General features: G+C 40.6%; 1 protein-coding gene across 8 annotated transcripts in view; it reads right to left on the reverse strand.

Moving 5' to 3' along the window:
• The window catches only part of sugct (succinyl-CoA:glutarate-CoA transferase), a 126281-nt gene that overhangs the window by 70764 nt on the left and 35659 nt on the right, over positions 1–19858 (reverse strand). For 2 of the 8 annotated variants that reach the window (XM_088321839.1, XM_088321836.1), the window contains one exon: positions 14993–15362. The exons of 4 other annotated variants lie outside the window; for them this stretch is intronic. In XM_088321839.1, the coding sequence (XP_088177965.1) occupies positions 15129–15362 (234 nt within the window). In that variant the 3' untranslated portion in view covers positions 14993–15128. Of the gene's footprint in view, positions 1–14992; positions 15363–16165; positions 16600–19256; positions 19463–19858 lie in introns of those variants that run through there. 2 more of the 8 variants (XM_088321843.1, XM_088321840.1) reach the window with 2 other exon arrangements.

A 19858-nucleotide genomic window follows, 5' to 3' on the forward strand; every position in this document is an offset into this window, starting at 1 on the left:
ATTTAAGCAACACATTATTATTCTGGGGAGGGGGCTGCTGCCTCCAACCCCTGATGAGCAAAAGATAATGGATGGCTAAAATTTAGAGTATCAATACCAAGTGTTTGTATCACTGTCGGTAGAGTAACAATATGACTAGATAATGCCGTTGCAGGTTACCCTCTAGAGCACTTGTGTCAAACTCCCGACACGCGGGCCACGTCCGGCCCGCCGTGTGATCATATCCGGCCCGCAAGACCATTTTACACTATTGTTATTAATGGCCCGTTCTCCATCTCGTTCAAAACTTGAACCATTAATCCTGTTCAGATACACGCAAAGCCAAACCAAAACCGAATTAAAAAGGAGTACTTTTCAGAATATAAGAGGCACTTTTTACTACGATTTACAGTCAAGGATCCACACAAAATAAAACTCGTTTTGGCTGTACAACGCTAAAGAATCCTTTATATAAAAGTTCACAATATAATCTGTGTTCAGTGTTCAGATACTTTTTGATGAATCCACAGAAAAAATTGTAAATACGCGAAAACACCGGAAGATAACTTAAAGTTATTTGATTGGGTGAGTGGGAGGGATGGGTAGAGCTATGCAAAATGTGCAAGCACTCCCTCCCATCTCTCGCCCTACTCCGTCTGCGCCAAAAGTAAGCACATCAGGCTCCCTGTTCTCAGAATGTTGTGACGTTTTTACAAAATAAATGCTTGCATCTGGTTTTGAAACCAATATGTAGGAAAAACAGGGTCAAAATGAGTTTAACCGATCTTGAGTAATTGCAAGAAAAAGACAAGTTTAAAGTGGTATGTTTGTTGATTTTAGGACATGGGCTCTGGCATTATTCTCTTTTTATAATTTTAAGCAAATCATCAAAAATAAATGTGCTGAAGACTAAGCTTTTGTCTGGGGCGCGGGTTTAGCAATTTAGTAAATTTGTCTCATGATATATGGTGTAGCTCTATCCCAAAATAAAATTAATATATTTTGCTTTTGTGGCTCTTTGAGTCAAAAAGGTTCCCAACCCCTGCTATATACTATATATATACTATACCCTTTTCGACGCGCTGAAAACACAATACTGCAAAGAACTACACAGTGTCCGGCTGCGATCAGAGCAAATGATCAAATCAGAGTCATAAGAGCAAAGAAAACGGAATGATTAGAATTGTTATTTCTGAAAAATACATGTTTTATGTATATTTCCAGGTTTTGTAGCATTTTCATATTTCTACATTTGACAGGAGACATATTAAGGAGAGCAAAATCTTTTGGAATATTTAAGTTTTTTTTTCATAGATACATTGACATAGGAGCAAAGGAATTTGAATGTTATTTTAATGTTAAGTTGTTTATGTTAAGTTCTAAGTTGTATAATTTAACAAGCTATTTTTATTTAGAGCAAAATAATAAATACTGTATACGTGATTTAGGGTTTAAATTTAATATTCTTGTCTGTTTTTATTCATACTTATGTTACAAAAACATTAAGTTTAAGTGTGTTCAATAAATGTTTATCCTGGTTGGCCCGCGACCTTAAGTGTGTTTTGAATTTTGGCCCCTTGTGCAATTGAGTTTGACATCCCTGCTCTAGTGGCCATTTTCCGAACATGATTAATATTGCCATTCATTTAATTCCATTTTAGGTAAAAGAAATCACAATTTAGATTTTTTTGTAAGGGGTACTAATTACAACTACTAGTCGTATTTAATAAATGGCATAGAATGGCCCCAATTATATGTATCAAATAAAAAAGTCATATCAGTGCTTGGTATTAATATTGGTATTGGTGACTTAAAAAGTTGATCTCGCCGACAAGTCTTTGTCTGGAAAAAAGAAAAAAGAAAAATGGTGGACCCTGTTCATAAATCAAGGTAGGACAGCCCTGATGATTGACAGCCGGCGGGTGTCAAACAGGAGCCGGTCCAGATGTGTTGCAGATGTGTTCCGGAGCAGGATGGAGCCTCCCTTCCCAAGCCTCCCCCCTCCCTCACCCCCGCACGCAAGACGACAAGAAAAGCCAAATGTTTTTGACACTCACACCAGCTCTTTCAATTCCAAAGTGACTCACCAGTTTTCATGTGTGCGATTACACGCATGTGCTAGTGCCATGCTAGCCGCTTGTTATGCGGATTATCATTGCATCCATATGGCCACAAACAGACCTCGTACTTCTCGTACTTTTTCCAGATCGTCATGCAAACAAAACAAGTGATTAGACACTTGTAACACAAACATAAAGAGCTTTCAAAATGACTGTTTGGACGCGATTGAGCGTTCGTTCTCAGGGTAGTATGGCTGTAAGTCAAGATCGACTTTTGGCTTTTCTCATAGAAATTAATCGAACACCAAGTTGAGAAGATGTTTGAGTAGAGGTTTGACTCCCACGAGACACAACACAAAATTCCCTAATCTCGATATACCTACACCTCTATTCTTAACCTCAATCCAACATCTCAAAATAACAATTTCTGATAAGCAATGGGACCAAATACTTAATGTTGTCGACTACATCTATTTGCACAAGACACCGACTCCTCCACTGAAAGATCCTACGCAGAAGCCATCTTACCAGCGGCAAACTAGCAAATAGAATTCCGGACAGGCCAGACTCTTGCACCAGATGTAAACGATCACCAGCCGATTACCTGCATGTGTTTTACTCTTGTCCCAAACCTATCGACTTTAGGTTTTCAATTTTTCATACATTAAGTAAAGTCCTCGGTTTCTTAATAGACCCGACCCACTAATTGCCCTTTTTGGAGACCCGCCACCACTGCGCCAATCTTGACTAACACAAACTATACTTTTCCAACCTGCTTGTGAGGAGACTCATCCTCCTTAAACGGACGCATACATCCCCTCCAACACACAACAGATGGATTAGGGATATATTGCAAAAATGAAAAACTTGAGAAAATCAGATCCTCTCAAAGATTCCTTACAGACCTTCCGCGAGACCTGGCAACTCTTTATATCATACATAAACAACCAGCAGTTTGACATGGATGATCCTCAACTTATAAGTCCACCAGGTAATTAGTTAATTTAATTTTCTGGATGGTGCAAATTGAGTGTGTTGTCTAGGTGGGAAATGGTACGTTGTTTTTCAACGGAGACCCTTACAAACTGTTGAATCTACATTTTATTTCCCCCTCAATTGTCTGTAGCACCAGTAGAGAAAATGTAAATAGAAATATTTAAAATGACTAAGTTTGATGCAACAAATCCTGTGTGTATGTCATTACAATTTCAATGAATGACGGTATGTTTTAATTTTGTAAAAATTAAACGCAAAAAGGAAATCCAATTTTTGATGTCAGTTTAATTTTGAGGATTTGAAAAAACTAAATGAAATGTATGCCCTTATCTGGGCAACAAAAAAAAGAGCAAAAAATGTAGCATGCATTTATAAAAGTAAAACGGCAGCCTTTTGATAAGGTAAATCAAATGACCTTAATGTAACAAAGTTTGATTTCTGTGCAAATGTCAAATAAGTCAATGCATGGGTAAAACAGAGTAAGACTCGTTTCTCTTTTTATACCAAAGCAACACACCCATTCTTTGGCCTGAGCAACGAAATCGAAATAATATCCCCAAGTGTCATTCAAAATATATACTGACAATAATCAAAAATAACCTAATAAAACAGCTACTTTGATAATAAACATTGCAACGTAATTTGACCTCTGTGTTGAAGTTAGGAGTGCAGCGTTCAATTGTGACGCTGCCCGCCTTAGAAGGGGCAGAGCTTGTGCTCGGCTCGAACAGGAAAGGCGGGAAAGAGGAAGACAAACAAAGGCGATGATTTCCCTCTGATCTTATAGTACAGAGTTTAGATGTTTTACCACATTGGAAAACGTTAGTTTGTATCATGTTTGTCCTCGTACAGAAACCCATATTAAAACAAAAATCTGTTTCCCACGTCCAATGTTTACAAAATTTGGATACATTTTTTTGAAAAGCTGCATGTAGCTCCTGAGCCACAGGTTGCTGACCCCGGGTTTAGTTCAATGAGCCTGGTGAACAATTTCTGTCTGAATCAGGCCACGTTGTGCACATATTTAGGAGTTATGTACTCCTTTTAGTACAGCTTCCCAGAGTAGATCTGGTATTTCTTTACCAGTTTCCCGAGGTCCTAGTCAGTTCGCATATCTGATCATGAATAACCCAAACGCCGCTCTTAAGAGAAGGATGACGATCAAGTGTAATGTCCGAATCTAAAGAAAGTTATTGTGAGGCAAGTTGAATTCTGCCATGAGATGCTCAAAGTTGCAAAGATGTTATCAATATGAAGATCCTTAAGCCTTGTTATGTCCCGTTAAACCAGCAATTAAAGTCATTGTCGTCTATGAATGGTTGAAAACTAGGGATTGATGTTAAAAATGGGATTGCCTCAAGACAAAAATGGCGTGTTACTTTAACACAAATGTTTTTGTAAAGCTGAAAGAGGATTTGAAATAGGAAAGTTTCACAGGGAAGTGACACAAGCTTTGCAGAGATTGCCTCCATTCCCAGCCACATTGGAGATGGAGTAATTTGCACGTATTGCAACCAATATTGCATGACTTAGATATGCCACAATATAGTAATATCTGGGAGCTCTAGACACCCTGCAGCAATAGGTCTCTGTAGCGATTGTTTTTGTATCCTCTGTATCTTATTGCCCCAAATAAAAGGCAAAATCAGTTCGAGGAGTATACCATATTATCCGCACTATATGACACACTGGATTGTAAGGACCACCATTAAAAAATAGTCTCAAGTCAGATATTTTTCATACATAAGACCCATTACATTGAGAGTACAGTAATGGCTTCTGTGTATACAGCACTGACTAAAATCACAATGTATTTTATGCACTGCCGCGTGCAAGACCATAGACGCATTACCACTAGAACATCAGTGGTACAGCTGACATATGAAATGGCATTAGAGCTTATCCTATTATTAAACTTTTTTTTTACTCACGGTGCCAGCACACTGATTTGCATAATACATCCTGACAGGTTAAACATATTATACTACAAATTATTTAGATTGTTTTTCTCTTTCTCCACTTCTTCATCTGTGTGTGAATAACCTAATATGTACGTGTATGTAAAATAGCTCCTATAGTATTTATTTTTAGAAAGATACTGGATACTGTTTAACCTTTCCGAAAGAAATGCACATCAGTGTCGCCTGCTCCGTGAGTAAAAATAGTAGGATAATGGGATAAGGTCTAATGCCATATTATGTTTCACTTGTACCACTGGTGGTCTAGTGCAGTGTTTCTCAACGCAAAATAATGCTAAGAAGATAAAATTGACACTCCTTTACATGCTAGATTTCTTTATTCAATCGCCGTGTTTGAGAGGGACCACATCTCATTTCATTTTGAGTTTGTTGGTTTTATTTCCCCTTTCTACCCATAATAATGAGTCCCAAGAAAGAAAGTGAAGAGGGAAGGAAAGTGGAAAACAGTGACAGCAATAACGTTGAAGAAAGAAACAATGGCGCAATATGAAAATGGTGTACTTGAAGTGCTGCTGGATGGGACAGTAAATATTTTAAAAATGTCATATTTGTAGCTCTTTATATGCAATGTAGGCTTTTATGTGACTATACACAGTACTTGAAATCCATTTGGTTTTGCTGGTCAATTTGTTTTGTTTTTTAAAAAAGGTTAATATCGTCTCCTAGCCCTGGTTTAAATTGAGCAATCCTTTCATACAATTATTTGAAAAGTAGTTTTTCTCAATTTTTGGGTCATAGCTTGACATACAGTATTTTTGAATGGTGGGTCCTCCAGTGGTCCAGTGTCGGCACTCTCACCACCACTACACAGGTTTCATTCTCGTTGCATACATCCATCCATCCACTATCTGCACCGCTTATCATCAGTAGGGTCGCGGGGACGCTGGAGCCCATCCCACCTATCTTCGGGCAGTGGGCAGGGCACACCCTGACCTGGTTGCCAGACAGCCGCAGGGCACACAGAGACAGAAAACTCACTCGCTCACTCACACCTAGGGACAATTTGGACCAGCTGATTAACCTGACATGCAAGTTTTTGGAACGTGGGAGGAAACCGGAGTGTACGGGGGAAACCCAGGGAAAGCACGGGGAGAATATGCAAAGTCCACACAGGAAGGTCCAATCTCATGACCTCAGAACTGTGCCGCACATGCGCTAACCACTGCGCTGCCTTGCTGCCCCCGTTGCATACAATGTTTTGCAATTTAGGTTAGTGATTTTTAGTGATTTGATCAATCATTGCACAATCATTGCTCAAATACGGTAGTACCATAAAACATTATAGGAGCCTTTCAAATTTCTGGCCAAATTGGGGTTTTAAGGTGCATTTTACGGTCCGGAAACCACAGTTTTATCGGTGCAAGGCGTACACAGGCGGGGTGGCTTTGATAGCCGAGGTCAAAGCCAGAGCAGCAGGTTGAAGCAGGCTCAGATCTTTCTTTTTTTGTAGCTGCGGTGCTGGCGTACCCCCTCCTGCCCCCTGCGCCTTGATGTTGCGCTGACGTGATGTAACAGAAGGCCCGCTCGCCCCGCGGGAGCTGCTTAGTCGACTTAATGGACCGCCACATTTGGCTTCAAAGGCTCCCGAGGATGAAGGAGGAGTTGGGTGGGGTTTGGTTGCGAGGGGTTTTGGGGGTTGCGTAGGAAGGGGAGGCGTGGAAACAGACGAAGGTTAAGAAGTCATTGAGGAAGTCGGACTCTTCCGCTACTGTACGCGTGGCCTCGCTCACGAGTCTCAAACGGGGGAAACTTTAAGTAAAGCGCGCACTTAACGCTATTAGCGTGGGGAATTTGGCGATTGATGCCATTGGCTGCAGAACAGCAATGACACCTCCCCCCACACACCTGAAGTCGTTTTCAGGTCTACTGCAAATTGTCTAGACCGTTGGTACTCAAATGGTCTGACTCGGGGAACAACCATCCCACCCTAATCAAATCAAAGCAGAAAATGTTTTTTTTTTAAAAATCGAAAATGTATAATGTGCAGTTTAAAAAATAAATAGTAGAATATGTTTAAATAAATAAATAAATAAAAAACCCTAAAAGACCAGCAAAACCAAAACACATATATTCACGTAAATGCTTGATTAGCTGCATTTTTGATGAAAACAAAACGCTTCATTTTGGTAACTTCAGTCATCTTTAACGTTTTTTAGAAACAGTGGTTTAGGTTAGTGTTTTTTATAAATTTTTTTGTAGCCAAGGCCAACTTTTTTTAATTGAAACAATCTCAATGCACACGCCTCTTCAAAGTTAGAAAATAAATCCCCTGGCACTAGTTTCATTTGCCTATTGCTTAAATTGACACTATAATTCTTATTCTTATCGATTGTGGTTACTGTGGATCAGGAGTTAATACAGGTTATTATTCTTTTTGATGTAATATTTTTCTGTCATTTTAGAAATTTTGTGTTTTTAGAAACATACCAAAAAACACAAGAAACATACCAAAAGCACAACTTAAAATGAACAAAAAGATAATTATTTTACTCTTTCTTTTAAAAAAAATAGGAACAAAATAAAATCAGAAAGATCACGTGCAAGAATTTTACAATTTTTGACATTATCATTGTTATTTTTCTGTGCAATTTTAAGATTTAATAAAAAGAAAGGGCTCAGTCGATAGCCTTTAGAGCAGGTATTTTATTTCAAATAAAATACGTTTTTACAAGTATTTTCATGTACTAGCTCCTGAGCATATGATTAGTATATAAAAGGAAAGAAAAAAAAGCAATTTGTTGCCACTTACTGATATGGATAAATTTTAGTTACTCGGCTGATGACTGGAATAATTTAGAGATGCTGAAGAATGGCCTGCTTTTTTTGGCACGGATAAAATCAGGCAATTTCTCGTGACACACAAGACAAGGTCTCACAGCACACTGGTTGAAAAACACTGGTCTAGGTCATGTGATTTTGGATAATCCAAGATGGCAACTTCCCGAATGTCAGATAGTGATTAAGAAGAGCACATTCACAATAAAAAGAAGTATGTCAACAAAGGCCATGGCTTACTGGAAAGATATCCTCTGGTCTAATCAGACAAAGATTACTTTGTTTTGCTCAGATGGTGTGAAGCATGTGTGGTGGCAACAAGGGAAGGAGTACAAAAATGTTTAAGTCATGCCTAAAGTCAAGCATGGTGTTGGTAATGTCATGATTTGGGGCTGTATGAGTGCAACTGGCATTGGGGAGTTGCATTTCATTAAATGAAACACAAACTCAAACATGGACTGTTAAAACTGGAGCAGATAATGATTCCCTCACTCCAGAAAATGGGTTCCAGCATGAAAATGACCCCAAACAACCCTAAAAGATGACCACGGCTTTTCTTCAGGTGCTAATGGTAAAGGGGATGGACTGGCCAAGCATGTCCCCAGATCTAAATCCAATAGAACATATTTCGGGCATGAAGCGGAAGGTGATGAAGTACAAGATCTTGAATATCCTGTACGGACTACCTGACAGGCAGACCCCAGTATGTGAAACAGGGGTGCTGTACATCGGACACTGTGGTCAGCAGCACGGGATCGCCGCAGGGGACCGTGCTCTCTCCGTTCCTATTTACCCTGTATACGTCGGACTTTCAATACAACTCTGAGTCCTGCCACGTGCAGTAGTTTGCTGATGACACTGTATCGCGGGATGTATCAGAAGTGGGCAGGAGGAGGAGTACAGGAAATTGATTTAGGACATTGTCCAATTGAGCGACGCTAACCACCTGCACCTGAACACCACCAAGACCAGGGAGATGGTGATGGACTTCAGGAGAACTAGAACTCACCCGATTCCTGTAACTATCAAAGGAGAACGTGTAGGAGAATTTGTCAGGACCTACAAATACCTGGGTGCGCAGCTGGGCAATAAACTGGACTGGACTGCCAACACAGAAGCTCTATGCAGGAAAGGACAAAGCCGTCTGTACTTCCTCAGAAGGCTGGGTTCCTTCAACATCAGCAAAAAGCTCCTGCAAATGTTCTATAAGACTGTTGTGGAAATAGCCCTCTTCTATGCGGCAGCGTGTTGTGGAGGCAGCGCTAAGAAGAAGGATGCCTCTCGTCTTAATAAACTGGTGAAGAAAGCGGGCTCTGTTGTGGGCACAGAGCTGGACAGCCTGACAACTGTAGCTTAGAGACAGGCACTGAAAAAGCTGTGGTCAATCATGGACAATCGTCACATCCACTACACAACAGCATCTCCAAACGGAAGAGTAGCTTCAGCGACAGACTGCTGTCACAGTCCTGTTCCACGGACAGACTGATCATTTCTTCCTCATGCCATGAGGCTCTTTAACTCTACCCAGGGGAGTAAAAGCCCACATTAGACCCCAACCCCACATTTGCATATTAACCTATTTTTATCACAGTGTGTATTTTATGTAGAATTATTTAAATACTCTATACCAACATGTTATATTGGGTAGTTCTGTATTCCATTTCTTTTATTCTATTATTATTTTATTTTCAACACAAGGATACTGCTGGAAGGTTGAATTTCCCTACAGGGATGAATAATGTATCTATCTATCTATCAATCCCCCAAATCTGTCATGTTACCAGCTCAGTAGCCTAGATGGTAAGGCGCCCGCTTTGAGACTGGGAGGTTCGGGTTCGCGCCCCGGCCGAGTCATTCCTAAGACTTAAAAAGTGGTCGGCGGCGCCCTCTCTTGGCTGCGGCTGCATCGGGTCAGATGCAATCGACATTTCGTTCTGTGTACATTGTTACACAGAATGACAATACAAGGAAATTATTATTATTATTATTATTATTATCATGGAGGAGTGGAAGAGCATTCCAGTGGCAATTTGTGAGGCTCTGGTGAAATCCATGTCCAGGATTAAAGTGGTTCTGCAAAATCATAGTGGCCACACAATATATGAACTTCAGGAACTTTTACTTTCGGGTGTACTCACTCTAGTTACCAGGGGTTTAGCTACTAATAGCTATATTTTGAGTTCTTTGAGGGGGAAAATTTAATTTACCATGCTATATAAGCTTTACACAGACTAACTTTCATTGTTTCTTCAGTGTTGTTCAATTAAACATGATGCTGAAATCTCTGCAGAAATTTGAGGGGTGTGCTCACTTTTGTGACATACTGTATGTACTTCTGCAGGTAAAATAATGAATGAGGACTGCGTCACCTGAAATATGGCATTAGCTCTATATTTCAATAGAAAAGCGTCAGGGCACTAAATAGGGAGAATAGGGCCAGATTGCAATCATTTTTGTGTTTATTCATGGTTGCTTTATTTTAGAAAAAATAGTTTACTGGAAAGTATATGATTCAAAGAAATTTAATCCTCACAAAGTAATAACTTCTACAATGGTATTTTCAACTATTTTTCTCAAATACGAGATTGAAATGAAAATAATTTTACTTGATCTGAAGCTTAAAGGGGTTTTAATGCATCCATAATGTTACTTTTGGTGAGTTTCTGCCTTTGAAAGTCTAAAGCAGCCTTACCTCACAAGTGGCCCCAAACTAAATTGAGTTTCAGACTCCTGGTATAGATATTAAAAACCATAAACAGAGAAGTCGTTTTGCGGGTCATTTTTCTGCAACCACCCACAATGACCTCATGATACAACCAGGCTGTAAAAAAAAAATCTTCTCCCTAACTTGAAATACTTTCACATGATAGAAATTTAGGAAGCTCTCAAAATCCTTTATGGACGTTCCTGAGATTGAAAAAAACCCTATGGATCTACAGAAGACTTTTGACAAGACGCTAACGTGAGGCTCGTCCTGCACACGTGGATTGGGGAGTACGCTTTGATGGATGGTCCCCCTGTCTCAGAGGGTGATCCCTCACCAGAATTTCATGCAGTGTGTGATGGAGCGAAAGGCTCCTGAGAACATTAGGCCAAGTGGAGTTCTTCAAAGCATCTGGTCATCATCCTCAAACCATTTGCGAGACTGATGTTCCTCGGATTTATGTAATATCACGCCAAAGTCTTTCTTTGAAGCTCTCGTCGTAAAACATTGGCTGTTAGCATGTGAACGAGCTAGTATATACATGCTAGCTGGGTAGCGTTATGATTCTGAGCATGTCATATCACATTTTGAATTATCTATATTGGCTGCTTTAACACACACACACAGATAAATTGAATCCAGTATTTAGGATAACCTAATCTATGGCGAAGAAACAAAAAAGGCACTCGAATTCCCCCCAACCCCGCTATTGGCAGGGGTGAGACGTGAAAAGTTCATTTTCCAGAAAAGTTCACAAGGAATTGAAAGCTGTAACATCCGACATTTTCTGGCAATACATTTTTGAAACAAAAGCCCACAACTTGACTTTGGACTCTAGCAAAAAAAGACTGGTACATCAAGTCTTTGTATCAGTACCGGCGACAGTAACCATGTTATCGGCTACACTTGTGTGGCCGTTTTACGATCAGTAACTACAAATTAGATGGAAAAAAATTGCGTCATGTTATAACAATATCACTAAGGGATTTTAAAAAAAGTTGTCAAAGCTGCCAAATAGTAAAAATCACATTTTACAACGGATAAAGATTTTTTTTCTATTACCATTGATGCTTGGGAGAGAGAAGAAGACATGATAACCATGGAAATTGAGCTTTCGGTTATCAAGAAATACAAAGTGCCATTTTGATTGCTACGCTCGCTAAATTACACGGCCAAAAGCAATTCACAATTGAGACCATTGTTAAAAATAAGCAACAAGTAATAAACAATTACTGTATATTTGCAAATTTGTTTTTGATACAGTGACTGAAAGTTCGTGGTTATCGAGTTGGCAGTTTTGTGCTGCTTCGTCCTTAAGACATGTGTATTTGTAGGGCCTGAGCACACGAAATTGAGGCTATTATAAGGGAGCTGACATGCAAACCAAGACACAGGACAGGGATAGGTACACAGATGGTCATTTAGGTCGGCTCCAATGATGACAGGATGATGAAACCTAAAATTACTAAGAAAAATATAAAAATATTGCTAGGACTTGTCATCTCGCCAGAAAGATAAGTCTGCATCGAGAAATTGTCTCTGGCCCCTTGCCTTCGAGAGGCAATGATGAGAGGTTTAGCAGAGTAGACTCGCTCAACCAGTGCCTGGCAACTATCTGTAGCCAGCATTGATTTAGGTTTGTGGAAAACTGTCCCTCTTTCTGGGGCCGCCCTGACCTGCTTAGGCGGGACGGCCTTCCCTCTCACTAGGATGGCGCCCTCACTCTTTCTAGAAATATAGATTACTGTTAAGCCTACCATGGCAGGGTACACTAGTACAGGCTTGTTGCCACAGGTGTGGGGTCTGTAATGCTAGAGCTAACAAGCTTTTCTAGATTCATGAAATTCAGTTTTTGTAGTTTAGAGCGTTCCTTTGCCTGCATCACACAGCCTGATCTATTTAATATTATAGCAGCATCTTCTTTGATCCTAATCTCTGTTTAGCCCCTGGTAGGTTATGGGGAAATATAAATAACACTATTTTGTACTATTTTATAACTCTACTGAGACAGCCCTGGCTAAAGTAACTAACAATCTCCTCTTAGAAATAGATACCGGGACCCCTTCAATGCTGCTGTTGCTGGATCTGAGTGCTGTTTTTGATACTGTGGACCACAACATATTGACCATCTGGAAAATGTATTGGTATCTCAGGAACTCTACTCGCTTTTGGTTTAGGTCCTACCTCTCAGACAGGACGCAGTGTGTTAACTAAGGTAATCTGACCTCTAAAAGTTTTGATGTCACACGTGGCGCTCCACAGGGCTCTGTACTTGGCTCGTTTCTTTTTAGTGTTATATGCTTCCGCTTGATGATATTATCCGCAAGTATACAGGTTTCCATTGCTATGCAGACGACACTCAATTGTATCTGCCCCTAGAGACAACCGCTCCATTAAGTTGTAGATATTTGGAGGTCTGCCTTAATGAGCTACAAAGATGGATGTCACTTAATTTTATCGCCTTAACCTAGAAAAAATGAGATGTTGATTGTTGGTCCAGCTCATTGTCGTGACTTGTTCTCAAACGTTGCTTTGAACCTTGACAAATGTAATATCTCCCATAATGACTCGGTCAAAAGTCTAGGTGTTATATTTGATCCTTATCTGTTGTTTCAGTGACATGTGAAAAATATTACTAGAATAGCTTTCTTCCACCTCCGGAATATTGCATAGATTCCCCTGATGCTGTCGCAATCAGATGCTGGGATAATAATTCATGCGTTTATTACTTCTCGGCTTGATTACTGTAAATTTTTGCTCTCCCAATGTCTAGCTGTGAGACTATTGAATAAGAAAAGAAAGATTGACCATCTCACTCCTATATTGGCTAACTTGCACTGGCTCCCAGTCCACTTAAGATGTGACTTTATGGTTCTCTTACTAATATATAAATGTTTGCATGGACTTGCTCATCTCTCTGCTTTGATTTTGCCCTTTCTTCCTGCAAGAAGCCTCTGCTCTGAAAATGCTGGTCTACTTGACTCAGAGCCAAGAAGAAATCTGCATGCTCGACAGCGATCTCTATCCAAGCCCTAGTGCTGTGGAATGCTCTGCCTCCGGAGATAAGGTCTCAGATTCAGATTCAGATATACTTTATTGTCATTCTTGTACACGTGTATACAGAACGAAATGACGATACATCTGACCCGCACAGTTTTCTTGAATGTACAGATATAAATAAATGTTGTACTGAGTTAGAGTATTGAAGTACTGATAATATGCTAGATAATTTATAGCTATGTATAGTATTATACAGTAGTGCAAAGAGTGCAAGAGGAGCAGCTACACCAGATGTGCAAAATGGGCGGTCAGGTAAACAAGTCATTATACAATAACAATAACACTGGAGTACGATGGAGAGGAGAACAGATGTGCAAGAGGAGCAGCTTACCAGATGTGCAAATTGGGCAGTCAGGTAAACAAGTCATTATACAATAACAATATCTGCAACATCAATGAAAGTTTCTAAATCTAGACTTAAGATGCACTTCTATTCAATAGCTTGTGATTGAGTACCATATCATACTTTTCCTTTCCTGCACTTCCCAGCTCCCCGGCTGGTGATGAAATGAGGGAGAAGGACGTATCAAGATGAGTCAGCAGACCAGCGCCTGGACCTGAAGCATGTCAACATCTACATTGACCAGCCAGCAGAGATGGTAACCTGCGTTGTTGATCTCACTTTTTGGACAATTTTACGAGTTTGAGGTGTCGTTGCTGTCACAGACTTATTAGACAAATTTTTACACCTTACCTATTTTTTCCTTTTTGATGTTCACTATGTTTGTGTATTGTTGCCCAATGCAAAATCTTTGGCACCCTGGTCATTCTGGAAGGGGCATTACCACTTATGAGGCCTCTTCTCAAGGTTTCTTATTTTCCTCATGTTGAAGTTGAGTTTTCTTGCCCGCGTCTTAATATAAGATCAGAGGATGGGGTAGTTGTAACCCGTGCGGTCCTTGAGATATTTTGTGATTTAGGGCTGTACGAATAAATGTGAGTTGACTTGATCATGAGATAAAACTTAATGCCTTTTTGTCTGTCATCACTGGTGGTTGAACCGGTTTTAATTCTTGTTGCGATTGTGGACAGTGATATTTTTTGACTGATCATTGGGTAAAACCCTAAGTGTTTTAGGTTAAAAAAGCAAATAAATAAAGGGCTTACTATATTCTATTTTTAAATTTTAATGTCTTTATATGGGGTTTGGAAGGCATTAGCTAAGTAGCAATTATTTCAATCCCCTGCTATAAGTGAGGTTTGTACACCTTTTTCAAGGCCAAATCCAAGCATATTTTAAAGAGTTTCAAAGCCAATCTTCCAATTTCTCAAGTAACATTAAAAGAAAAATTTGGATGTTAATCATGTATTTTGCAGAACCACAACTATATCTGCGATTTACCTATTTAAATATTTATCTTGTGTGTGCATTTATTAAGACATGATTTTTAGATCTTAAATAATAAATACATAATTATTGCAATAGCACACATTTCATAGTGCCCTTTTAGGCTTAGTATGCAGAATCAAGAGTCTTCAGCTGGTACAAAATGCCGCCGCGAGGCTTTTACTGGGACAAAAATGTCCGATCACATCACCCCGATTTTGGCTTACCTGCATTGGCTCCCTGTTAGCCTAAGATGTGATTTCAAGGTTCTCTTTAGTATTATACAAAATCATACATGGACTTGCTCCCTCATAACTTTCAGATCTGATTTCCTCCTCTGATCTGGTCCGAAGCCTTCGTTCTGAGAGCGCCGGTCTTCTGGTGATCCCAAGAGCCAAGAAGTGTTCCGCTAGTTCGAGAGCGTTCTCCATCCGGGCACCGGTTCTGTGGAATGCTCTTCCCCCTGAGATCCAATCTGCAACCTCAGTGGAAATGTTTAAATCTAAGCTTAAAACTCACTTCTACTCTATAGCATATGATTAACGTTTACTTTTCGTGGACAATATCTGTGTATTATTTGTGATTACAATATCCTTTGCTGTCTGGTAATCCTGGAAGGGGGATACCACATGTGTGGTCCCTTCTCAAGGTTTCTTCATTTTCCTCATGTTGAGGTTTTTTGAGTTTTTCCTTGCCCTCATGTTGGTTCCAGATCAGGGGATGGTGTAATTATAGTCGGAAAAAATAGTCTGTGTAATAAACTGTGAAGCCCTTTGAGAACTTTGTGATTAAGGGCTATACAAATAGAAATGACTTGACTTGACCTCAAGGGCACGTCCCGTAGGAGGGTGATAACGTTTATAGGACAATGCTGTACAAACTAATGCCGGCTGCAGTTAATCACGAGCGAAGAAGAAATGCAATGGCAAAGTGAAGCCACCAGAAAGCAGTGTTAATTTTAAGCAGACTTGTTGTGAAACATAGCAACAATTTCAAGCATTTGCAAGCACTTCACGCAAAGTTCAAGCCCTTCTCAACCCTTGAAGACATGACATTAAAATTCAAGCTATTCAACTATTTCAAGCACCCGTATGAACGCTCTATACAGAAATTTCACAATCCCATTCATGTTCTATTCCAGGGGTCTACTATACTTCATACAGACAGATACAACCCTCAAATCTGTGTTTTTGCTTTCCTTGATTCCTATGTTGATGTTTTTAACCAAATCTTGTTGAGGACCCCACCGTATGGGAATACATAAGGTCATACGACAATCGTCACATGACGGCGCCATCTTATAACTCTGTTGGCCTTAACGAGCAAGCGGGGCGAGTCAAAAATAGAGATTCTCCTTTGTCTTTGTCTCTTTGTATTTCGGTATTCGAGCTCGTTAGCAGCTTCCCGTTACATAAAAACACCTTTCAAAGGTCCAAAAATAACAACATGAAATACAAACAGCCCCTCGGCTTTTGTTTGCTACTCAGCCATACCGATGGCCGGCCGTCTTGTTTACGGTGTCGCCCTTTAATTGGAGCTTCCTCCCTCCTCCGCCGTCTCCATGGGAAAGTATGCAGACACGTTTTCATTTAATTACGCTCGTTCCCGCCTCCGCCTGGAGCGAGGGTTCGATTCCCCGCGGCTGCGAGGTTTGCAGTTCGCTTCCTCTTGCGACTGTATTCAAATTTCATTTTGTTTTCCTTTTCCAGACGAAGTCCCCTTTAAGTTACAAAAAAAAAGATGGCTAATTCGGTTTTGCGGTGGAGACGATTGAGCGTGAAGGTCAACATTTCGAGCTTTTGCTTGGCCTGGTTTGGAGGGTCTGCTTGTGTGATCAGCTGAAAGTTTTGAGGATGTTTTCACTGTATCGTTTGAGCACTTTTGAGGAAAAGTAATCCGACAAAATTTGTCACGTTGCTCCTCTGTGATGCGCTTGGCGGGTCAGGAGGAGTCACAGTAAGCTGATATTTTACTACTTGCGGCCCGCACCTTGAAAATGCATGTTCTCTTTAGCGTGCATCGTTGTTGGCTGTGAGTGCATGTGCGTCATTGGGAGAGGATGACAGAATGGGGAGAGGAGGGATTTGTGTTACCCCAACTCGGATTTAAATCTTTGGTTCCTAGTGCTGTGATGTCCTCCTTAAAGTGCCTTGTTGTATGCTATGAGTGCACATTCAAAGAGGATGACAGAGAAACCAAGCGAAAGGGATTGTATTTCCTGAATGTGGGAGACTGCATTTTGGGCTTAGCATCACAGTTTTTGAGGTGTTCAGAGTGCCTCGTTGTCTGTTGTGACTGCATGTGTCAATCAAAAAGAATGGCGAAGAGGGATCGTGTTTCCTGAACATGCAATTCTACATTTTGGGTGCCTTGTTGTTTACCGAGTGCAGAGACCAGACTTGAGGAAATTTGGTCTGCAAGACTTGAGAGAGTTGCTAGGCCTATTTGCTTGTGAGTGCTAGTGTCAAAGAAGTTGAGGGTATGGGATAAGGGGGAATTTGTGTTTCCCTAACCTGGGTTTAAATCTTTGGTGTTTCACACTGGGATGTCCTCTTTAGAGTCCCTCGTTATTTTCTGTGAGTGAAGGTGCCTTTTGAAGACAGAAAAAGCAAGTGGCAAAGATGAATCGTGTTACCTGTTTATGAGAGTCTGCATTTTTGGTTCTAGAGATTTTGGATTAGATGGCATTTCATGTATTCGTCCCCTTAGGGAAATTCATTTCAACCGACTGAACCGGGGAGGACAACAGGCATTACATTACATTACAAATAAATAAACAAACATACATCTATGGCAGTGGTACTATGAAGGCAGACTGATTGGACGGGTCAGTAAGGCCTGTTGTTAAGGGTCATGGAAGAGGGGATCGGGCTTTTCCCAAGGCGGGCCCTACTAAATCTTATTGTTTTATTGTGTGAGTGATATCATGGACTATTCTGTTTGACAATCGAATGATGGACCTGTTATTTAACTCATAGAGGTTGGGTATGGGTGGGCCGATGATTTTAGCTATGTAAGTGATACGTGTGTGTTAGGTCCGGTTCGTGACAGTGACCTTAGTGAAACATGAAGAACGGTACAGGAGGATAGGTTGAATAATTCTCTGGTACAGTAATAACATGAAGTTAGGCGCAGCATATAGTACTTTGAGTTTACGGATGACTGAAAATCTTTGGTATGTTGATCAAAGTAAATGGTAAATAGACTGCATTGATATAGTGCTTTAACCAATCGCTCTACAAGGCACTTCACACAATAGCCATTCAGACATACACTCACACATTGATAGCGGAGTCAGTCATGCAAGGTGCCTACCTGCTTATTGGGGGCATTAGTGGTTCTGTGTCTGCCTGAGGACACTTCGACATTTAACTTTTAGGAGCCCGTAATCGAACCTGCGACCTCTTTGCTCCTAAGACGATGGCTCTATCTTCTGGTCTACCTCCTACCCAAAGGTGAGTTTACCGTCCAGTGTTACTCCCAAGTATTTAAAGGTATCCACTGTCTGAAATGAGTGTTTAGGATCATGGAGAGTTGAGGTGAGGGGGAACCATGTTTATTTTGTTTTACATGGATTTCAAGGTAAGCGGTTGTGCATGGTTCTGTGAAATGTTTGATTTGATTTATTATGGTGGTCCAAAATGTTTGCAAGACTTGAGAGTCTTCACCTAGCTTTGGAAGGACGAGTGACCTATTTAGAGTGCCTCAAAGTTAGCTGTGAGTGCACGCAGCCACTGGATGCTTTAGGTTGATCATGCAGGATGTGCTGGGATAAGACAGCAAGTACCTGCAGATGATCAGAGGCTCGACGGTCCATATGCTCCTTGTTACTTTCTTACGTCACCTCCTACTTCTTCCTCGCTGATTGCCATGTGCACTCGCTCAGCCCCTCTCACCTAACTCGTGTGGCCTCGCCGTGACCCGCTTTTTGGATTCCGGCAGGCGGGGGTCTCCATGGCAACTGATGGAGCCGGATCAGGCCCGTAAGCCTCTCGATGTTTTAACTGGGCTCCAAAACATGACGCCCGTCGTCCAGCTGTTCCAACACTTTTTCTCATTTCGTTGGACTCATACCTGAGAACCTGAGAAACAAATAGTCTTGTCCTCAATTTCGGGTTCAGAATTTTTGCAGCGGTCTTCCCCTGCTCCTCCGAAAGTATCTGGGTTTGGTACGTTTAGTGAGACCGTTTAGAATCAGATCGGGACTGTGAGTTTCACTCTTTCCAGATACATTTCAAATCTACTAAAATTATTTGTTTGTCTAGAAGTCAGGGGCTCTTTTTGCCTACATGCCGTTCGTTTACCTTTTGCAACCGATAAAGAAAAACAATTGATTAAACTCCTCATGACTTAAAGGCTTGTTGCTCAAGTCGGGGTATACGCTTGACAGGCTTTGGATTTAGTTCAAGTCTGTCCGCAACTTGATTGCCCCCTAATCCATCACTTCCTTTCAGTAGGGAGCTTCCAATGTTGATCCTCTCGTATCCCCTTCTGGCTTTGCAAGTTTCCACCGTGCGCGCCCTCATCTGTGGAACTTGCTCCCGCAATCACTCCAGTGACTCTCACCACAAATACAAGTCCTCTGTAAAAAGTCATGCACTTTAGAAATCCCATCATAAATCGGCTATATACACCTTGAACAAATTTGGATGCAGGATTAGAATTGACATAGCCTACACCAAACTTTAAAATATTAAAAATATTAAAATTACATTCGGTAATTCTTTTTAAATAATTTTAGGTGTTTGTTACAAGAGGTATCGATGCTATTGGTTTCTATTCTCCGAGTAGTTGTACTGGTATCAGTAAAGAAAAAAAATACTGGACAAAGAAAAATCCTAAATTTGTGAGCATGGCAGCAGACAGAAGAATCCTAGAGAACAAATTCGTTCAATACCATTTTTAGTGGCACTGATATTACTATCAACAACTGCCAACTGGATATGGTCCCCATTAATGGCAATAAACAAGGGATTAC

The sequence above is a fragment of the Urocampus carinirostris genome, chromosome 18 (assembly GCF_059441175.1).
Source record: "Urocampus carinirostris isolate Australia breed hairy pipefish chromosome 18, RoL_Ucar_1.0, whole genome shotgun sequence".
NCBI lineage: Eukaryota > Metazoa > Chordata > Actinopteri > Syngnathiformes > Syngnathidae > Urocampus > Urocampus carinirostris.